Here is a 13425-nt window from a genome sequence, read left to right as displayed (position 1 = left end):
CTGTTACTACTACGGGCAAGAAAAGTTAGGGCAGGATCTATCTTGCCACTGCTTTTTTCAAAGTCGCGTGCTATGGCGCAAAGTTTTAATGACCCAAAAAAGTAACAAAACCCTGGTTCATGCGCAACTACACTCACATACGCCCATGTGTTTTGCCCTAAGATTGGCTTCTCACTAGTATGTACTGTAAATACACTATAATGTTACCATACCATTGTCATATATTGGCTCTGTGTGCATGGAATAACAACAGTGACATATAGGTCCTTACATAGTAACATTTAGCTTGTGATTTCATACTGTAAATCTCTTTGTGAAAGGAGAGATATCAAATGTGTGTTATTTCTTATCACAAGAACATTCACCTTGGAAAAAATAATCTTTTCTTTTCCAAATACGAATTCAATCCCTTCTGAATGTCTTCCAGGAGGATATTAGATTCCTGAAGCCTTTCTAACATGTTTGGCTGTTTGGTTGCGATAAGCACTCGGGTATCTTTAACCTGATGAAAATTAAGGACGAGTAGTTAGGAGAGGTTACATTGTGCACAAGGAATTACACAGAAGCTGTACTATGTCATGTTTCACCATTGCATCGTCTACTTGGCCCTAGGAGGATTAATTTCTTGGTTCACAGCAAGAGACAGTAGGATTAATGTAACTGGAAAATGTAAAAAAAATGAGTTCACAAGAAATTGTATTACTAAGACTTTTATTGCCCGTAAAATATATAAAGAACAGGCAGAAAAGGAAAATGTCGCTTTGATTATGTTTTTACATTTGTATACAGACCCCTTGTGCAACAATGATCACATACACTGAATGGCCACTTTATTAGACACTGATGTAGTAGTGCGTTGGTCTGGCTTCTGAACCACAGCAATTTGTTATGACATGGATTTTACTAGGTGTTGAAATCATTCGGCTGAAATATTGGCTCATGTACGTTCTGCAAATTAAATGGAGGTACTGACATGTTCTGAACAAATTACAGCAAGGGTTCAGCGATTCATGCTGCTTGAGCCAAATTCTAACCTTCCTATTAGCATGATGTAAAACTTGTCTTTAAAATGACATAATTGCAAAAATCTGAAATTTAATTTTTTCTCCTCTAAAGTACATTAACTTCTGAAAAGAAACAGTGGGTTCAAAATACTCCTCAGTGAATACATTAAGATGTGTATTTTTTTAAATGGGGTCATTTGTTGGGGTATCTATCATTCTGATACCTATAAGCCTTTGCAATCTTGGCTTCATGTAAGAAAACAAAATGTTCCTCAAAATGTTAATGTTAAATTTGTACGTCTCCTAAATGGTTAAAAAAAACTAACGTTTTTCTAATGTGCTTCCAGAATAAAGTAAACAGATAGAAATATATATCTTATCAAAAATGTGTACAGTATGTTTGCACATATTTGACATATTGCAGTTGAAAATGTGAAAAAAAATGCTAATTTTTTTCCATAATTTTCCTAATTTTGGCATTTTTATTAAATTTACACAAATTCTATCGGTCTGTTTTTACCACCTAAGAAAAGAAATCTGGATTTGTCTGACTAGGTGATCTTTTTCCACTGCTCATTGATCCACCAGACTAATATATACTAGCATGCTGTCTGGACGTGATACCTTTCTTACGTCCGTGCTGTGGCGCTCTTGTGCCGCAGAAACGTGACATAATCCATAGTCAATACCATTTGCACCAGACTCCTGTGTTTGTTATGTATCTGTTTTTTTTCCCCTCTCCTACCTGACACGTCTGCGTCTGCATCAGACAAGGACGGATAAGTCCTGTGTGATGTTGTGTCAGTAGGGGTGGTTACCATCTTTTTCATCCCTGGATTCATCCGAGGCTACTGTTTGGTGGTCTTTTGGTATAAGGGGCAGTAGTCCTGCTTAGAGGTGCACAATGGTTTACTCCCTCCTGTTGTACAGCATCTGTTGGAGAAGGGGCTACTTTTTATTTCTTTTTTTATTCCCTAAGGAGTCAGAGGCCGCTTTTTTAAAGGGGAGGAACTATTAGGTTGTGCTGCTGGGATCTGTTGTTCTACATGGATTTCCAGCAGCACAGCCCACAGGTGTGGGTTAATTGAGCTAGCTGGGTGTGGATTTGTCCAGCTAGCCAATCTCCCTAGTCTGCTGCTCATATACGAGCCCCTCTGCTAGAGGCTACTGGGTTTCCCCCTCACCCTAGGGTTTTGCTTGCATGTGTGGTCAGTGTGTATAGGTGTGAACAGTTTCATGTTCTGCTTGTCTGTGCAGTGGCCAGACATGAGGTCTGAAATGGCATGTTTAGGTGTGAACAGTGACTTATTTTGCATGTTTGTGCAAGCGGCCAGACATGTGGTGTGAATAGTTCTGTTCAGGGTGCATGGTGTTCTGTGTTGTATGCAAATCCCCGGCGTGTTGGTGTGAGCTGCATCCTGTCCTGATGTGGATCATTTTGCCATCTAGGGCAAGGTAAGTCCCTAGGTTCAGCGTGGGGCCATCCCTGTCGGAACGATCGCCCCGCATGCAGGCAGGTTTCATGTAGTAATCGTCTAATAGGGTAAGGATCCACGAGACAATGAGGACCCTTGAAGTGGGCTCGCGGCTTAGATGACTTGGTCAATTCACGAACCGATACCTCATACTTTTATAGCTATTCTATCTGGTTATGTGTGCTGGCATGCTGGTGAGCGTTTTGGTCGTCAGTTCAGTTAGAGGTGTAGGTGGAGTGGGTTGGAATCTCTATTCTGGGTGAAAGCTTTCCACTGTCACTTAAATGTCTGTTTACTTTCCTTTTGCTTTTTGTTAGTCTTTACTCAGTTGCTTTGCATTGTTTGTGCATTTCTCCAGGTACCTTCATTCAAGGATAACCAGGTCTAAGTTGAAGACCATGGGGCCATCCTTACCAGGATGCCTACCCCGCTTTTAGGCAGGGGCCCCCCATTCCCCTGAATTGTAAGGGACAGGTTTCTCCATCTACCATTGCTTGGAGTACTGTAGTCTGTGTTTGCATTTTATCGTGTGTGCATCTTGTGTTTGTGTGAACGCCGCCCTGCGTCCATACTGGCGTGGTGCTCTAGTCACACAGGGATGTTACAGCTACACTATATAAAGTATATATCTGCCTGTGATTAATTGTGCTCTTTGTTTTTTTTCTGTAACAAGAGATATCAAGAATTAAAATAAGAGAAAACAATATAACGGCTTGTTGATATCAGGTCTGTGCTTCCTGTTTTTTTCAGTGTTGTAGAGACTGTCATCTTAAAGTCCACAAACACATTAGAGTTTAGTTGCATGAACTTGTCAATAATGATGAAGCCGGATGACTCTGTAATGTGTATGGGGTGGCTCAACTTTCAGCCTACAGATGATGTCGGGGGAAAAGATGGATCGAGAACACTGCATTCCAATGAAAGATAAGCTGCTGCCAAAGCTGTCTGGCTGCGGCTTAACTCCCTCAACACACAAACACTTGGCAAAGCCAAATGTTCATGTGCATAAGAGGGAGCTGCAGGAAGAATAATTGTTCATCTAACAGTTATTGAAGATGCATGGGCACCTATGACCCCTAATTTTCCTCTATTTTAACCAATACTGATGTTACTTGATTTGTTGTGCTTTATTGTAATTAGTGATCTATAAAACAGATAAAAATATGAATTCCTTCAGTATTTCTTGCTTTTCTGATCCAATGATGGAACTGAGAATTAAAAATAACAATGGAAATGTGAACAGAGTCTAAGAACATATATTGTCTGGAGAACATCATTAAATAAAGTGTATACAGTAAATAATTTATTATATATATCGAAGAAAGAATGTATTATTATTTATAGGCCCAAATCATCCATTCAGCCAGAGGGCTCTAAATACCATTATGTACAAGCACATAAGCCATCCTCATAGTTCTTGATGTACCTATCTACTGTACTTTATACTAATCCAATGTCTTTCCAGCTCATGAGATTGTAATTGCAGTTTATGATTTTCTCCTTGCAACCATTTAGATGTCAGTACAAATTCAATTTCCTTCTCTAATGGGCTGAACAAGTCTACTATTTTAGTAAAAAGAACATCAGAATTCATAGTAAATGTTACCTTCCACATTGTGTTATAAGACTGAGTGGCACAGCAGTGGGCGATTCTCCATTATCTTATATACAGACAAATGAAAGAACATTGACTATGTAGTCATAATACTAGATTAGTGATAAACAGCACTATCTGTGTATCTGTGGCCCCCGCTCAGTAGGCTTTATGCTCTGCTGGATTACATTTATCACAGTCACACCTGGTTATGTGTTGATTCACAAAGGTCTTTGGTCATTGGCACAGACAACTGCTATCCACTGTGTTTAGCACTGTGCTATGTGCACATCTATCGCTATAACAAATGTGATAAATGGCATCTGTCCTATGCTTATATCACTCTGTTAAATAAGATTTCCCAGGCAACTCATATACATACCGACTCTAACATAATGTCCTTCCAGGTGCTGTCCACGATACCAAATTTCCGTCCTTCTTCTGGCATTTGAGCTATTATGTCTTCAGAGCTAAATATGGGCTCCAGGTAGAGCCAAGTCGCCTGACACTTTAACCAGGCATCCAGAATGTCTTGAACCAGGACCAGCGTCTGCTCCCATTCCTGCCATAAACAGAATTAGCTAAATATATGCATTGGATGACATTAAAAATAACTCATGAAATGATCTCTCATTATCCTATATATCCACCCATCAGGCTCAGCTCTAGGATAATGACTCACAAATGCCGTTGATTCTCTATACAGAGTGGATCTTTTGGGCAAAGTTATTTAGGGAAAAAGTATTCAAAATAGCTCTTGTTTTAAAGGAAACTACACTATCCTACCAAACGTATTTGGACACCCCTATTAGTAGAATGGTTTACATGCTATTAACATGTCATGTGTAGAGATGAGCGAGCGTACTCGGAAAAGCACTACTCGCTCGAGTAATGTGCTTTATCCGAGTATCGCTGTGCTCGGGTCTGAAGATTCGGGTGCCGATGGGGCTGACAGGTGAGTCGCAGCGGGGAGCAGGGGAGAGCGGGCGGGAGAGAGGGAGAGAAAGATCTTACCTCCGTTCCTCCCCGCTCTCCCCTGCAGCTCCCCGCTCCGTGCCGGCACCCGAATCTTCAGGGACGAGCACAGCGATACTCGGATAAAGCAAATTACTCGAGCGAGTAGTGCTTTTCCGAGTACGCTCGCTCATCTCTAGTCATGTGTCCTAAACAATGGTATATAAGATGCAGCCTTAGTCTGTGATTGCACCCTATTGGATATATGAATTATGCTGCTACACACAAGCTGTCCATCATGAAGCACAAGGCATCGGCCCGTTTTCATTGGTGCAAGGAGTGTGGTCATTGGACAGTTGAGCAATGGAAGAACATTCTATGGAGTGATGATTCACACTACTCCATCTTCAAATCAGATGGACGTACCAGAGTGAGGAGGATGCCTGGGGAACGCTTTTTGTATAAGTGGGTTTTCTGTGCCATAGAAGAAAATATTCTAGCAGATTAAAATTATTTGAAATTAAGAAAAAATGAACACTCACCTATGTCGGCGGCTCCCCGTCCAGCACTGCAGCCACAGTGTCCTCCGCACGGATTCCTGAAGAAGTAGCGGGCAGTCATGTGCAGTTGATTATGGAAGCTCAGCCACTCACAGGCTTCAACAGTGATTTAACCATGCCTGCTGAAGTTTGTGACTGGCTGACCAATCGTGTGCACAATGAGAGTCATGTGACACCCTCACTAATCAAAAACTTATCACTTATCCTATGGATGGGGAATGAGTTTATATCTTCGCCTAATCCCTTTAATAAAAGTTTGCTAACTTTGGAGAATCATATAATAATTAGAGATGAGCGAACGTACTCGGATAAGCACTACTCGTTGCAGGGCAGCTGCAGGGGAGAGCGGGGAGGAACGGAGGGGAGATCTTTCTCTCCTTCTCTCCCGCCCGCTCTGCCCCGCTCCCCGCTGCGACTCACCTGTCAGCAGCGGAGCGCCCCGAATCTTTCAGGACGAGCGGAGAGATACTCGGATAAAGCAAATTACTCGGACGAGTAGTGCTTATCCGAGTACGTTCGCTCATCTCTAATAATAATGCATCCAAACCTGGGCTATAAAGTGGATGACCACTCTCCCTACACGTGCTGTAGGTACTTTCTCTTCACATAAGGCACTCTTCTTCCTGAGTTACTTTGAATTATATGTATACTAAGTTAGTTACTTCTTTATACCATTACACTATTGTATATTGTAGCACTGAACTCGCACTCTAACCTTGGCTAAGATCCCAATATCTCCAGCCTCTTATGAACTGCTATACCGCCTTCTGCACTGAACCATACTAGCGAAGATGTTTACTACTAACAAAGATATTAATGTAAGTGAAGCCTTTCTTTAATATGCTTATGTGCTGTAAATAAAGATGGAATCATTAATTACTCATTCACAGAGAACTATGGTAATTAAAGCACATAATGTACGCACAGTAAAGGATTAGGTCATAACTGTCACAATTCCCTCTTACCCTGGCTTCAGCTTCAATCGGTTTAATGAATGGTGAACCGCACATCGTTTGGATTTTAATAATGTGATCATCAAGTAGTAATTGAATGTCATCAACAGCCGAAAGGATGCTTGTATTCTGTCCATAAGAAAGGTTACATTACACATAGATTTAATCACAAATGCGAGTGCAGTAGATGTTTCAAGTACTTCATGATCTATCAAACATCACAAAAATAGCATTTCTATTGTATGAGATGTGAAGAAAATGGACAAATGTAATAGGTTCTCCTTTGTGTACATCAAAGTTATTGAACTCAATTATAACAACATGGTTGCTTTGTTCAGCACCACATCCATAAATCGTGTCAGGTACTGCAGCTCAGATGTTTTTGGAAGAAAACAGCCATATTCTTCTAATCCTGCACAGCCCCATTAAAGCAATTGTCCCATCTGGATAGCCCTTTTCTAGAATGAAGGGTTCAGTTTCTCTTACCCCTGGCATTGGTGAACCTACCTGTAGCAACACATTTCCTGTGCAGTGTCCGATATGAAAAGAATGTAATACATGGGACCCAATCGTATACACAACCATAAAATACATCCAGAGCAGCTGCTCTTTGTCTCTCTGCCCTGGCTCCTAGAAAGGCCTATGTAGTGGCCCAGTACATGCTTACCTGGGCCGCTCCATAATGTCATACATGTATGTCTTATGTTGGTGCACTGTGCAAATCTGTCTAATTATTCTGTTATGTGTATTGCACAATTGCAGAATGTGATGCGTTACGTGTTTGCAAAGCCTGCAGATTGCCTGTGAATGTATCAATTTATGTCCTGTCACGTGGTGTGAGTGAGAGTACAAATAGGAGTGTCTGAGAGCGGGAAAGGGTCCGCGTCTTCTGGGTTCCTGATGAAAAGTGCCAGCTCAATGAGGGTACCTTTAGCCCTTGCGCAGTGAAGAATGGAATAATAGAAGAGGAGGAGAGGTTCCCTGGATTGCCTGATCTAGAATGAGAGAGGATTGAGCCACAATTGGAGAGAGAATGTAAGAGAGAAGTAAGTAGAGTTTTCCTCAGGGCCCAGTGCAGAGGTGCTCTTATCAATTGTTCACACTCGAGCATCCTGAAGTCTGGGACCGCCAAGTGGAGGTACTCTTCTTCAATTGTTCACGCCCAAGCGTCTTGAAGTCTGGGACAGCTGGGTGGACGTATGCATCCTCAATTGTTCACACACAGGTGTCCTGAAGCCTGGGATCACCGTGTGGAGGTACTCCTAATCAAGCCTGTCTAAATGCTTTCACTTGAAAGATTGTCTACCTTACCTTGTACTGGTGAAGTTTGTCTAAGTAAAGTTGTTCCAGGCCCTGATCGTTCCCAGGGTCCTGAGGTACGTTATATCTGTCTGCGTCTGATTTATTCTCCGCCGAAGGTCATTCGGTGTGTATCGGAATGGTGGCGTCACCCTTGATAACTACTATCCCTGTTCTACTGTTTATTGGGCATCCCTCTCCCAGGGGTGTCCGGAAAAGGCCCAGTGCTGCCCTGGCCGAGGCCACGTGCGTCCCTCTGGGAGGGAGCATGGTAAGTGCCATTGTGACAAGCCAGCATCTTACCCTCCCTGCTCCTCAACTTATACCCTGTGTCCGGGGTCCTAGAAAGTGCTTTTCATGATGGGAAACTCTCCAACACCTTAAGGACTGTCCCTTGTTTTTTCATTTTTTCTTTTCTCCTCCTCAGTTTTAAAAAATCATAACTCTTTTATTTATCCATCAATGTAGCTCTCTGAGGGCTTATTTTTTGTGGGATAAGTCGTAATTTTCAATGGTACTATCTTGGGTTGAGTTGAGTGGCTGCTCATTACTAATTTTTACAGTTTTTACATCTTTGTTGTCCCCACAGGGGACTTGAAATTACAATAGTTTGATTGCTCATGCAGTATGATGTAATACCACAGCATTAAATTATACCACAATCTGACAGGCATTCTACAAAGCAACACCACAGGCATGGCCTGATGGGATATAAGTCATGGCAGCGCTGGGGGCTATGGCAACTGAATAGCACCTCGTGATTGCATCGTGAGTGGGCTGTTTGGGAACCCAGAACTTTGTTCTGGCATTACAAGGGTTAACAGACACGATCAGTGTTCACACTGATCGCAGCTGTTGCTGGCGATTGTCAGCTGCAAGAAACATCCGACACCCGCACTGGATGCAGCGAGATCGGATCCCGATCACCCTCAATGCAAACCCCGAATGCACAGAACGTAACTGTACATCCTGTGTCATTAAGGGTTAAATGGGTTTTATAGGACTAGAAAAGATCATCAATAATCTGATCTGTGGAGGACTGCTGCACAGACCTCTGCTCACATTCATTTTAAGCATGTCAAACCCAGGCCGGACTCACACGGTGATAAGATCAAAACGCTGCGGGGGGGGGGGGGGGGGGGGGTCCTGCAGCATTTTTACAGCTGTGGAGTCAGGCGTAACTCTGCATACTACTGCGTATGGTGGCACAATTTTACTTTGCATGAGCATATCAGTACACTTGTTTTTCTTTTTGTTTATATTTCTCACAGTGTTGCTTAGCAATGATGTATATAACCACCGCCTATATGCAATGTAATTGTGTATTGGCACGTGTGTACATATGCGCCCATAGAAAACAATGGACTGAATCTTGCGTATCTACACGGCAAAAAAAGAACATGGTGCTTTCATTTTTGCACTCGGGTATTATGCAATTCCGACACATTTATGAGAGCGGAACTGCGTAAGGAAATGTAATTGATTGCCTGTGAGTTACCACGTATCACATGGGTGCACAGAGCCCGCGTAATACTCAGTAAACATTAGGTCATGTAAGCCTGGCCTTAAAGAGGTTGTGCCAAGATAAAAAGTTATCACAAATCCACAGGATAGGAGATAACATTATGATTGGTGGGAGTTCAACTGCAGGGACCACCACTGATCCCAAGAACAGGGGTTCCGAAGGCTCCCGCATGAACGGAGCAAATGGAGCGGAGAGTGTGTATCCACATTGTTGCTCCATTTATTTCAATGGGAGTACCAGAAATTGCCAAGTACACGGGCTGTATGAATAGCTACGCGCTGGCTGTAATTGGCTGAGCGCTCAGCCAATCAGCACAGCCCTTTCAGCCCTGCTGAAAGTGCTGGACAGCAGTGCAGAGGAGCCAGCCGGGGGATGTGTCTTAGCGGCGGAGAGGTGAGTAAAGTTTTTTTTTTTTTTTTTTAAACAGATAGGGATGATTTTCAGGGAAGGGCTTATATTTCAAGCCCTTCCCCGAAAATCATGCTGCGGGGGTTGCCACAAACCACTGCTTTCAATGGGGCTAGCAGCAGCGCCGACCCCACTGAAAGCAATGGGATAGCATGCTGGACTTCTGCCACATCTGTCACAGTTGTGACAGCTGTGGCAGAAGTCCGCGATATTCTCCCTATCTTTTCAATGGGGCTAGCGCTGCTGGCCCCATTGAAAACACTGGCGATATCATAGCGTTTTTCTTGCGCTGCGAGTGTTTTCACACTACGCCAGTGGGTGTGAGCCCTTAGAGGGATGGTAAAGCACAGGTTGTGGCACTAGGGGGATTCTCTAAATAATAATTACCTTCTGCACTTTCATTAACTGACTGATGGAACAATATCTTATTTCTGACCAGGTTTCTGTGTTGAAATGGTTTTATATGGATATAACAATAATGTAATAAAACTAAGAATGTTATAAGACGTTAGTTACAATTTGAGGATCAAACATTAGAGTTGAATAAGTGGTGTTAGTCCAATCTGGCGCACGCGGAGACCGCTGGAGCATGACAAGATGACTGTGTGAGCAGCTGCCTACTTCTGGCATGTGCCACCCTGACATCTGCATAACACCGATGTATTGGGAACATCTAAATAAGCAATCCCTCTGCCAACACACCAGAGCTGTACTTAATGACGTGCAATTTTTCTTACTGTTCTGTGTTCTGCCTTCATTTCTGAAGAACACAAGTCCTTTTAGGAGACAAATTAGAAGGTAAAATCTAAAATGTCCAGTAGTATTGAACGCCCACTTGTTTTTCTTAGGACATCTTTAAATGCAGTAAATGAGTCAGTCTGGGTGATTTACACTCTATTACTGAAACTTGAGTTAAAGGGGTTAACCCATGATACAGGATAGGGGATAAGCATCTGATTGGTGGGGGTCCAACCACTGGGACAGTCACTGATCACAAGCAACAGCGTCATGAAGCTCCCCGAATGAATGGAGCAGTTATCAAGTGTTTGTACTACCACTCCACTCATTTCAATAGACCTAATGAAAATAGTCAAGTACAAGCCCTAAGCTATCTTTTACAGTCCCGTTAACATAATTGGGGCTGTAGCACAGGTGAGACCACCACTTCATTCATTCCCGGACAATCAGGATCTACATTCTTGTGATTGATGGAAGGTCCCAGAGGTTGGACTCCCACCAATTAGATACTTACCCCCTATGGTTAGGATATAAGTAACTGATTCATAAGTGTCTAATCACTTAGATCCCCAATGATCTCCTTCTTAGGCCGGGCTCACACGAACGGGTCAGATTCCGCATGTGGAAATTTACAGCAGAAAACCTGCTATCCATTGTGGAAACAAATTACGTACGGACGCATTCGGTTGCAGAATGCATGTGATTTTCCGCACGGATATACGTGAATGGACAGCGAATCGTCTGCGTAGAAGAAAGATCGCAGACAGAGAGTGACACTAGAAAGTAGGAGAACATCACTCAGGTCAGGTGAGAGTCTCTCTCTCTCTCTCTCTGGCTTTTCTATATGGTCTGCGAGTGATTCCACCACTTATCCGCAATGTTAATTGCGGGTGGAGGCCATCCGCGTTAAAATGGAGCATGCTGTGATTTTTCTTGAGCTCGCGGGATACGTAATTCATATACACGGGTGTGAAGGAAAATTCAAAAGTACATGCCTTTCAATGCTTGTGTTTTACCGCGGATCGTCTTCACGGACGGTGATTGCGGAATCCGCAATTCAAATCTGGTCCTGTAAGACTGGTCTTACTGTAGGACCCCCACCATTTGTTTTATAGGGCAAACCCTTTAATAGAAAGAATTCCCCATTCCCCAGGACCAAATCTGGTCCTGTAAGACTGGTCTTACTGTAGGACCCCCACCATTTGTTTTATAGGGCAAACCCTTTAATAGAAAGAATTCCCCATTCAGAACCATCTATTAACCAGAGCAGAGAATGGCTACAAATAATGTCTGTCACTCAGGAGGTCCCAGCACATCTGAGCAATACTTGGACTGGTTTTAACTGATTTATTTGAGAAAAGTGTAATGCACAATTTTGCCTGTGGGGGAACTACAGTGGAATGCGATTACTTTGTGCAAGGCTCCCTCAGAAAATAACCAGTGATTGGCAGGGGTCCCAGCAGGAGAACACCCTCAATCAGCTTATTGTCGGGACACCCTTTTAGTCAAAAGGGATTGGCCAAAGTGAACAAGCCCCTTTAAGAGCCAAACTGAAAGGTGCTGCAAATAGGCAGATAAAATTCTGAAGGCTGTCATAAAAAATAAAGGTGTATTTTAATAACTCTGTATTTTTTACAAGCATGTTAACCTACATTCATCATTTTATAAATCACTTTATAACTTGTCATTCAGAATTTTTTCCATTCAGAGTCAGATCTCAGCTTTCTGTTGTTACGTTGATCTTTCAGATCCGCTAAACAAAGCAAGGTGCCATTTGCTTTTCTCTAATTCTTCAATCAAAGAACAGGGATCAAGGGTATTATCTGTTAGTGGGGGGGTGTTAATCAACAAACAGTGCTGCTGTGCTAGCAACCATCCAAGATTAGGGATGTTGAACAAGCTCTCAATACCCAATTATTAAAAAGGTGTATGCTGTGGGGCCGGCAGAAGAGAGACCTTTCCAAAGAGGGTTTATTATGTACTGAGCTCCACCACAAAGCTTAGCACCTTAGCTGGGAACAAAATCCGAAAAGACTTACAGATCACAGCCTAGAGGATGAACTGCCAAAAAATGGCTCATACATCATAAAGTCACACAAAAGAGTAAAGACTCCATCACTTTTTTTATATTTACACAATTGTGCTGTTTTCTGTTATCTCATTATTAACAATATAATATTTTAGCAAACCTGTTTTAACTCCATCCTGCCTGCCCCATGTAAAATAAATGACTAAATTAATGGTCCTTGGGATTCCCTGTGTAGAGAAGACCATGAAAAAACTTGGAAAAACTGTATTTGTTTCCTTCCTTTTAGAGGGGTTATCCAGTTGTAAACTATTGATGGCCTATGTTCTGGATAGGCCAGCAATAGTAGATCTGCAGGGGACTGACGCTTGGGACCCCCATAGATCAGCTGTTCATCAGGCCAGTGCGCTTGTGTACAAAGCGGATTTCTGCAGGAAGCAGACAGCTCTGTTCACACCACAGTAGCCAGGTTTGGAATTACACACACAGTCTCATTCACTTTAATTGGAACTCTGCCTGTAATACAAAACCTGGCCACTACAGTGGGAACGGAGCTGTCTGTTTCATGCAGAAATCAGCTCTATACATGAGCATATCAGCCTGGCGAACAGCTGATTGGCAGAGTTCCTAGGAAGCAAACCTCCATCAATCTATTATTAATAGCCTATGTGGTGAGTAGGCCAAAAAAAGTTTACAACTGGGCAACCCCTTTAAGGTTCCCTTTTATTTTTTCCTAAATAGAACCTGGGAAGCCAAACACAACATATTTTAACATGGTTCTGACGTAGTACGCTGTATGGAACATCAATCAAACCTCAACAGACATAATCAAAATACTAACCACCACCTGTCCAACTGTAATTGAGTGACTGTGTGAGTTACATGCTTA

The 13425-nt window shown here is 42.6% G+C and overlaps 1 protein-coding gene across 1 annotated transcript in view; it reads right to left on the bottom strand.

Moving 5' to 3' along the window:
• Positions 1–13425, bottom strand: part of DNAH3 (dynein axonemal heavy chain 3) — a 379066-nt gene that overhangs the window by 176503 nt on the left and 189138 nt on the right. The window contains exons 21-23 of the mRNA XM_066576291.1: positions 6553–6669; positions 4456–4635; positions 366–502 (exon numbers count right to left, since the gene is read on the bottom strand). Of these exons, the coding sequence (XP_066432388.1) occupies positions 366–502; positions 4456–4635; positions 6553–6669 (434 nt within the window). The remainder of the gene's footprint in view (positions 1–365; positions 503–4455; positions 4636–6552; positions 6670–13425) is intronic.

Source organism: Eleutherodactylus coqui, chromosome 8 (assembly GCF_035609145.1).
Source record: "Eleutherodactylus coqui strain aEleCoq1 chromosome 8, aEleCoq1.hap1, whole genome shotgun sequence".
Lineage (NCBI taxonomy): Eukaryota > Metazoa > Chordata > Amphibia > Anura > Eleutherodactylidae > Eleutherodactylus > Eleutherodactylus coqui.
This window is presented reverse-complemented; position numbering and strand designations above follow the sequence as displayed.